This window comes from Polyergus mexicanus, unplaced genomic scaffold, assembly GCF_030449975.1.
Source record: "Polyergus mexicanus isolate NDT 795.1 unplaced genomic scaffold, iyPolMexi1.0 SCAF_8, whole genome shotgun sequence".
NCBI lineage: Eukaryota > Metazoa > Arthropoda > Insecta > Hymenoptera > Formicidae > Polyergus > Polyergus mexicanus.
Window position 1 is genome coordinate 8543966 of NW_027223328.1, and position 10044 is coordinate 8554009.

Sequence of the window (10044 nt, forward strand, 5' to 3'; positions counted from 1 at the left end):
AAGCGAAAATTAACCGTTTAAATAACTTGAAAACTTTCAGAGAACACCCGGAAAGAATTTTCGACGATTTTTTTCCTGTGTCGTCTGAGTAAAAGACGCACGTAACATTACACGAGTGACACTTACGGTTGAGGAGGTCGAACGCTCTCCAACGTAGATAGTCACCGCTGCGAACGTAAAAGAGAAGCGTGACGTAGCGATATGGAGAGAAGAGAGGCACTGCGACGTCGAGGGGAGAGAGGGGGGGGGCGGGTTCTGGGATACCTCCGCGGGCCTTGCTCGTTCAGCCTCGAGATAAGGGTAGCACAATCGAGCACCGTGCGACAACACACTGACAATGAGATACACTTTTCACATCGACGATGCGGAAGAAGAACGACCGACAGCGATTGGCAGCGATTCTACTCGGATTTCGCGTCGCGCGATGGTCTTTTCCCCTGCATAAATATACAGCACGTATCTGCGTGTGTGTACCGGCCCGTATCTGTTTCTTCCACTTGGAATCCCGCTTTTTTTTCGCCTGCTTCGAACGTCGATGGCAGCTACGCGGTTGTACGAGGCGCCTTTCGCGTTCGGATCTTGGAATCTTTGTCTTTCTGTCTCTTCCTTCCGTTCTCTCTAGTCTCCTTCGCTATCCTCTTCCACCTTCTTCTCCTCCTACGCCTCCTCTTTCGCTATTCTTCACCGCAGCGGCAAGGACCCGCCCCGTGTCGCGCTACACGAAAGTGTAGTGGATAAAGAGAGCGTAAAACTTGCTCTGCGACAACATTATCCGGCCGGTTATCGGTACCTCGGTTGTCTCGTCATTTCGTCTCGCGTCCGTCCTACGGTCCTACTAGCCGCCCGCGCGCCGCAACGAAAATTGATCGCGTTGCGCGCGACGGTCCCTTCCACGGGGACAGGCCCGTCGACGCGTTCGTGTCCGACCGCCGCGTCGCCCGTGTTGACGCGGGGCTACTCTCCTTGCGATCCGATTAAGGGGATACCACTTCGCGCTACCACTTGTCGCCGTTCTCGCGCCCTTAACTGCTTACGAGGGTCCGGCGGATCCTTCTTTTCCACTCCCTTTGTTCTTTCGTCGACTCTCACCGCTGTACGCACATACACACACACACGCGCGCGCGCGCGAGCATACACTCATATACACGCGTACGGTCGGACACAGTCGATCACGCGCGCGCGCGCGCGAACGATCCGTTCTTCTTGTCCCTCTCGCTCCAATCCTCCCTTAACGGCCTCTCTCTCTTTCTCTCTCGAATGCTGTGTCCTCCTTCGCTACCTCTCCCACCTACCACCACCACTCTTTAGCCCACTCCCTCGCTTTCTCGTTCAACCCTCCTTCGCTCTTTTCCCTCCTCGGCGTCCCGACGTCTCTTCCTCGGAGCAACGCGGCCGGCACAAAGGGTCGCTCGTTGGTAAAAGCCAAGCCTAGATCTCTGTTCACGCGCGAGTATCTCTCGTCGACACTCTCGGCGAATCCACCTCTTACGCGTACTTTTTACTTTTCCCTTGAGGTGTTCCTTCTTCCTCGGCGATGCGTCTTCAGGGTACCGCGAAAGCGACTCTCTCCTCGATACCGACTGTCGTGGAACCAACGCGAACCTTACTGCATTGCCACGCGCCAGTCTTTCGCGCAGCGGATTCCGCGGCAACTAGTCACAGGGCGCCCCGTTTTACACTCTCTATATCCCATTCGCGATCCGCTACGGGAGCTACCCCCGCCGCACCGTCGACCGTCCCGTAAAGCCGTCGTCGTTTGTAGCCGACAGCGCGACACAGCCCGATTCGTACGCTGTGGGGCGCGAAACGCGATTTCTCTGTCTCGGGCGAACGCGAGCCTTCGCCTTCGTGGCGAAGCGACGCCAAGTATCACCGAGACGGGGCGAGATCAATGCTCCGTTCAGGGCTTGTAAATGCTTGCGTGGTGCGGTTCCGTAGCACGGGGTGGATCAATGAAAACGTACCCCTCCACCACGGTGTCGTGGATGTGCCGCCGCGCCGCCCCCGCGACAGCAATGGGACCACGGTACCATACCGCGCCATTTTTTACTACCACTGCCTGAAAACATTCGCTCGCACTCTTTCTCTACGATATTCTCCGACCATATCCATGGGTTTCAGTAAACTCGTCCACGAGGATCATTACCGTGTCGCGCCCTGACACACACGTGTCTTTGTCCATCCCTCGCTTTCGAATCCTTTTTCATACGTGACTAGCTTTCCCTTTTCCTGGATTGAAAATACTTGGAGCGTAGAATTCTCTTCTTGAGGTTTTCGCTCTAAGATTCGTAAACGAGACGTCATGTACCTTTTACGTATGATACTAATAAAAAAGTATACATCTACATATATAAGAAAAAATATAAAAATAAAAGATCGTATGAATAAGAGAGCGCGTAAAGTTGTATGTAAATTAAGAGGGAAATGTATACGAGTTTTCATAAATGTTTCGCGTATGGAAATATAAAAACATGCGGATACATGAAATGAAATATATATAGCGAGATATTATCATATTTCATTTTGATGATGATAAAGATAGGGAAGTCATAAAGGGACCACATAAAATGTAGTATTCTTATTGCAAGATATATATTTCATAGATCATGCACGCACGCGCGCGTACACACACATACAAACAAACACACGCACGCACGCGCGCACGCACACACACACACACACACACACACACACACACACACACACACACACACACGGCATTCAATTACAAATTATCTAGAAAAATTCAACATTTTGTTGCACAAATTAATATGCTGTTCTCTCATAGCATATTCAAAGAAATGTGATTGATTCTAACTATGTTCGCATCAAATGTCAACGCGCACGGTATTTATATCTCTCACATACATATTATCCTAAGATATTAAAATAAAAAAGCAACCACATTAATGCCTCGCTCAATGTTAAATAAGTTGTGAGAGAACAGATTATCACTCATGCTTATCACACCGATATCACACATCCAAGATAACAGTTCGTGTAAAAATATACATATATGTGTCGCATATAAATATAGGAATATCTCTTTGCGTAGATAGTGATACATATGAGATATAACGATATAGCTAAATGCGCAACGTACGCAAAAACTATATGGCACGTGCGTCGAGCTCATCGGCTTAAATAAACGTTGCCATGTCGCTTCGGCATTCTACGAATGCAAAGATACAGACCAGTAATGACCATAATGAGCAAAGGTAGGCCGAGGCCAATCGAGATAATCATAATGACTAGAGAAGAGAATCTCTCCTCGGGTGGTGTACCGTAACCGATTATGAAAGTCCTGCAATATAAGATTAAAACGTAATATTTCATCTTTCAAAGAGGTTGTATAAACTCCCTCATTTTTTAGGACTCGCTATAGAATTTTCAAAATAAAAATCGAGAATTGATAAAAAATGCAATTAACAACTCACCATGTCAAATAATTTGTCTTCTTGTAGAAACCGTCCCCTTTCGAACCCAAAGAAATCATTAACTTTTGTAGGAGAATATTCGTCACATTCCTCCCATAATAACAATAGAGCATCGAATTTTCAACAGCGCTCGTATAATTGGATATAATCTTCTTTGGTGGATATTGCATTGTCTCTGTAGAACCGGTTACATCGCGTGATGCGCTATCGTACGACACCGGTCGCCATTGCAAATATGCTCCGCTATTTAATGTGTCCAGTTCTCTGTAGGGTGGCGTTCTGACTTCGACAATCTGAAGAAAATTATAATAAAAAAATAAGCGTTATAATAAAACTTTCAATTATACAAAAAATACGAAAAAGCAATGAATCAATTGAAATGGTAAACGCCTGTAATTCATTACCTCGAATATACCTGGTGTATGCTCGTCATCCAGACTCTTTTTCGGATCAACGAACATTAGTACTTGAGGATCACCACCACCAACCACGAGCAATTCAATAGCGAATCTACTGTTGGAAAACGTTTCGTTGGTCTGCATGTGATCCAGGATGATGTCTATTTGCGTAGAATTCTCCGTGTGCAACATATGAGGCACTGTATTCGAGTGATCGAGAGTGCAAAATCCTCGAAGCTGAAAAACAATGGAAAAAAATATTAGCGCTTTGAAGAAAAGTACAAACATTTATAGCGTTTAAGATAAAGATACAAGCGCTTTGAATTACAAGGAAAAGATAAGGAAATCGGATATTTGTTAGTTCAATCTCAAAATGGGACTTGTTCTCACTTGACTGTTATAATTGAGAAATAGATGACATTTTTTTGCATGCTTTTTGACTACACACTATCAATATTTTCTCTTCAATACTGCAAAATACTTTACCGAAAGCTTTATACTCCCAAATCTGCTGATATGTTTAGCTGTATCGTTATAATTGTTACCCTCCATGTCCAGGTAGATGTAGTCGCTGTCTTGCGTTAAGGACACGCGCTGCCAGTTGAAATGTTCGAGATGCAAAATGTTCGTATTAGCGACGTCGGCAGTGTCAATCAGTGCCGTATCATTTACATCGTTGAATTCGATAATCTGCAACACAATGTAATGCAATTCAGTGTAGCATTATTTAACAATTTATGTATAAACACCATCTCATTACTGATGTAAAAATCGTAATAAGTAGTTACTTAGCGAAATATCGGATTATTCGACAGTGAGCACAATTAAATCTACATAATTATAATCTCTCAGACGCGCGAGACTGCACATTAAAGCCAATAAAATAAACTGAATTAAATCACAATCTCGTTGATATATTGATGTATCGCGATCAAAATTTTCGACAAATGCAGTTGATCGATCGTGCAGAAATTTGTTTGCTTATTGTTATGGACATCCTGCTTTGTACGCGGACATTAATCCCATCAACCGAATAACGCAAAACAATTTTCAATCGTCGATTATGTATTTTGCAATGCGAAGGATTAATCTCGCGCATTCTAAATCTGTTTCATATGCTAATAATACAGAATTAATTCACACTAAATTTTATTAAAAATTTAAATTAATTTAATTTAAATTTATACAGCATTCAAATTTTGTGCTTTGCTACATGAAAACGTTAAAACATATATTTCAACGTAACAAAATCGTACAGAGAGATACGTGTGTGTATTCTCAGAAAGAGATATAGAGAGAGAAGGCACTCGACTTAAGGAGGTTTCTACAAAGTGGAGACATTGAAGTACTAAGGTTTAATTAAGAAACCGCAGATGTACCCTCCGCATTCGGCGAAGGAGACTGCGATGAGTGGATTTATGTCACTCACAAGGATTTATGCTCTAATTTGAGGGAAAAATAAATCATAGTAACAAGTATTGTTAATGTACTATTTTTACATATTCTCATACACATCATGTATGTCTCAGTATAATTAAGTAACAAATTTCTATATTTCTATATTTAATTCGTGCATTCTATCAAACTCTACCAATCACAACTGTCAAAAATTTTGTCAACATATTCATGAACTTTTCTTTTTTGCATATATCTTGTCGCTTATTTAAATTTTATCGAATGGGATCAATGTTTCACACTCACTCAGCTTCTCGGGGAAACTCAGAATTAATTAAACACGTTTTGGCAAAAACAATTATTTCGATTGACGACTTGGCAAAATAAAAAATTATTTTCGCGTTCTTTAATTTCTTCTATTTCCTAATGGATTTTGTAATTTGTCACATTAACGTGACAACGTATTTCGCACACTAGACACATCAACTTACCTGATCGAGTGTGCGATCAATCGTCAGACATCGAGAAGTATTTAGAAAAAGAAATACCTTATTTATTATCACGCCGAATGTGTAGATGGGTACCTCCGAAAAATGTAACGAGTTCTCTCGCCTCGCGAGATAATCTTCCCAGCTGATGTTAAGCGAGGTGGACGGAGGCGTAAGCGCCAGCAATACGGACGGAGTGCCGATGAAATCCCATAAGTAATGCAACGTGTCATTCGGTCCATCGGCACTCAGGTGGAGCGTCGTCCCGTTTCGTTCTCGGCAGATATCGTCGCAATCTGGATTCAGCTTCAATCGTAACTGATACAGAATAAATCGAGCGCTTTATAAATCGATTATAGACGACGCTTAACGGATGGATGACCTAGATCAAAGCCGGATTGCGTGGTCGACGGCCTTGCAACGTTCCTACGAGACCCCCACGGAGCTTACACAATGACCGTATGTAATTTATTACACGATGTTACGATAATCTATGATTGATCCGTTAGACTCTTATTCATGCCCGTGCGAAACAAGAAATAAATTGCATCTTATCTTTCCATTTGGAAACAAAAAAAGTCGAGAAGAGCGTTTGGTGTGAAATTCAGTTACATTTTATCGATAAAATTTTATTTCACAATAAAATAATTATGTATTATTAATTATAATAATTATAGATTATTATTTTTACATATATCACTCGTGCACGTGTGCGAAAGTGACGTATGTGCAAATTTCATTTCTGCTCGTTTTAGAATTTACGAATGATATCTTTCGACGTGTTACACAGACAATGAATATATTTCGCATGCGATAAATTTTCTTATTCCGTTTTCAAGAAAGCCTTAACACGGTTATATCGCGCGTCCCGCGCGCCTTGCGTTGGTCTATATTTATTTATTAATTCACTCTTGGAATCGATATTCAAGTTTATTATAAATTTAAGACGTTAGGCAAGGTGTAGCATCGAAACGAATATCTTAAAACGCAACGAATATTTAAAAAACTTATAAGTATAATTAATAAGAATTTACAGATCAATCTCATTATTTGCAATTAATGAGAAATTAATTATTTCACGCTTTCAATATTTTTCTTTTAATATTATTATTTTGATATTGATGTTTTTTTAATTTTTTGATATTTATATAAAAATATTGATAATGTAATTATCGTATAAGTAATAAATAATCTGTTGCAAAAGTTATGCGAAAGACAAAGTCAATAAACACAAAGAGAAATAAAACATTGGATAAGATTACCAAAACTCCAAACTAAGTCTCATGTATCAAAATATTACGTTACGCGTTTATATATCGAGTTTATGCAGACAGTTTACATTTGCAATGTAAAATTCGTTAAAAACGGAAATCAAACCGAGAATATCGCTTTAATTCGCATTATCATTAATAATTTTAATTTAACGTCCCCATACTTCCTACGCCGCGCATTATAATTTACGATCGACCGTGCCCTTAGATCTCGAGCGATTTAGGTCGCACTTTGTCAGCACTTATCCGATCAGCCATTATGCGAGAGCAGCCAATTTATCAATGAGTCCACCTGTTTATTAATGAACGAAATCATAATAAGCATCTATGCGTGACGATATAGGAACGCACACTCCCTCGAACGATCGAAATCTCGAAGCTACCTTGATCGAAAAAGAGCGTAGAGGTTAATATACGAGTTATTCATAAACAAAGCGGGCCTTTCTCTCGAATCGCTGTCAATAAGACGAGCATACAAAGACCGTACAGAAAACCCAAGGTCTCAAATGCGCTTCGAAAGAGTCCAAAGTCGCGCGATGAATCACGCACACGCGATCATGTTTCTTTGTATTATGTTCGATTGTGTCGCTCGCCGAAGCGACCGATCGTTTTTCGTTTTTCTTTTTTTTTTTTTTACAGCCCAATAAAATAAATTCGTACTCACCGTGCGTCGCATGGAATAACCCAAATCTGCCAGTACGACGACGAGCAACAGGGTAACCGTCAAGGCGCTGGACATACCTGCCGCCGTCGCGTATGACAACGACATCCAAAACACTACACCTCTCGCACGCGTCAACGACGCTACTTCGTGAACATCCGCGAACTGCGCATTGCGCAATCGCGGTGGGGTGGGAACCGAGTAGCGCGCCCTCGCGGAAAGCCAAGGAACTAAGTCGCGAGTTGTCGGAGGTAATCCGTCGCGGATCCACTCGGTCGATACATATCAACGATCGATATTGCAGAGATTTTGTTTATCGTTAATTTTCGACCGCTGCTTTCTGAACTGACGTAATGTATACGCAAAGTTATTTAAATATATAAGCGTAACGTAAATTTAAAACTGAAGTATATATAAACATTAAATAATATATCATAACAGAAAAGAATTTTTTTTTTATTTGGAAATAAATAGGTTGATGACGAATTAATAGAAAAAAACAACGAGATCATTTCTATATTTTCTAAACACACGTGTCACGATCTGCCAATACATTTTATTTAGCCATCGATTGACGACTCTGCGCGATATATGTATATAAATAGATATTAATTGAATTATTGAATAAAATAAAGAAAATAAACATTATTAAAAATAACAAATGAAATATTATCTAACTTTTTTTATACTAGAGATGGATATAAAAGGTATTTATATATATGCTCTCTCCATTATTTCATTTCTTTCATTCTGTCAACCAGCGTTGGATATTTTTACTCTATCAGTTTTCCTCCCTCAAGCTCGCACCTAGTATGCGATGTCGAAAAATTCGCCATACTCAAGAATCGTACTTAACCGCGGTAGCGATACTTGATAAGGTACTCACATCCTATCGCGCGATAGCGATATATATATATATATATATATATATATATATATTGTATATACATGCTCTTGAAAGATTTTAAAACGTCGGTGCATTGTAAATATGTAATATGAGCTGTGCCTCTCGCGCCGAGAGAAGGAAACTCGTACCCCATTGGCCGTCGAATTCCGCCAACGGTGGTGGAGTTACCAAGCCTCGACACAGTATCCTGTATATATGTATATATATATATATATATATTATATATACATATATATAGAGTCTCGTATAATCCTGCTTCATATACGCTTTATATACACGTACCTTCGTCGAAAGGCCTTGAGACGCGTATTAAAATTCATTGTACTCGTGAAAAAAAAAATTTCCCATATCGCCGCCGTAATAAAATCGAAGCGCCTTAGAAGCGTGACCGCTTTGGTGCATCGGAAATCGCGGGTCACATATCGAGAAATTCGCTGGAAAATTTTCGCTATATAAATATTATAGAAATATAAATTCTAAACGCATATACCCAAGGGATTTTTTTACAGTAATATTTGATACTACTTTCGTGGCGGACGAATATTTCCAAACTCACAATCTCATCTGTGTATCGAACTATCCGTAAGTCTGCTGCTACGGTGAAATAACTATCTTGAATAATTAAAATTATAAAAATTTAATCACACACACATATATATATTTTCTTGGTGAACGTTGCGTAGAAAGACTTTTGAAAAGGAACAAAAGAGATGGCGAGTATTGAAGGGAAAACTTGCTTGAAAAATTAATAATAGCGCGAAAAGAGAGTGATGATCTGTATGAAAAGCGTTGTCCAAGATATCGCCGCATTAATTACAAATACTGTTGAACCCATACTTTCGTGTCGATCCATTCGCAAACCGACATCGATCGCTTTCGCTCGGAACACCGGGTACAAGCCGGGAAAGAGAACGTGCAAAAAGAACGTTAAGCGCGCAGACTGCGACCTTGACCGAAGCGGTGTCCGCGCGTGAGGCGAGACGAGGCGAGGCGAGGCGAGGCGAGGCGAATATACGCGCGTCCCGTCTAGAGGGGTTCCATTCCCTCGGCCGGTCTCGAGCCGATTTCCTTTTCGATACGGACGACTTTTTCGATCGCGTAACGTAAAACGCAAACTTATATTATAGCGAGATTGATGATCGTTCGAGTCATTCGCGGACGCGAGAGGTTCTCGCTTCGCGTGAAAATTGATGAGACAAAAACCTGGAATGATTTAATTTTTTTTTTTTTTTAATCACGCAATAAACGCGAAAATTAATTCGTAGCTTGTCATCACGCATATAAATGTCAGATTTACATCGAAGAATAATTAGCGTATAAGTTAACTATAATTTGAAAACTTTCGGAGATATCTTTGCGGGAGAAATTCTATGAGAGAAGGAGACGAAGTGTATCCTGCGTATAACACCTGTGTATATTGCATAGTAAAGCACGTACGTTATTTAGGGAAGCTTAATTACGGGAAGTAATTAATATCGAGGAAGGAT

General features: G+C 40.8%; 1 protein-coding gene across 1 annotated transcript; it reads right to left on the reverse strand.

Moving 5' to 3' along the window:
- Positions 1-260: 260 nt before the first annotated feature.
- On the reverse strand, positions 261-7797 carry LOC138935398 (glycosylated lysosomal membrane protein B). Its single transcript, XM_070299936.1, has 6 exons — positions 7654-7797; positions 5779-6036; positions 4322-4525; positions 3842-4072; positions 3438-3730; positions 261-3304 (listed from the first exon to the last, which is right to left on the reverse strand). Exons 1-6 carry the CDS (start codon positions 7756-7758, stop codon positions 3133-3135), a joined length of 1263 nt encoding a protein of 420 aa, XP_070156037.1. The 5' UTR covers positions 7759-7797; the 3' UTR covers positions 261-3132.
- Positions 7798-10044: the final 2247 nt, after the last annotated feature.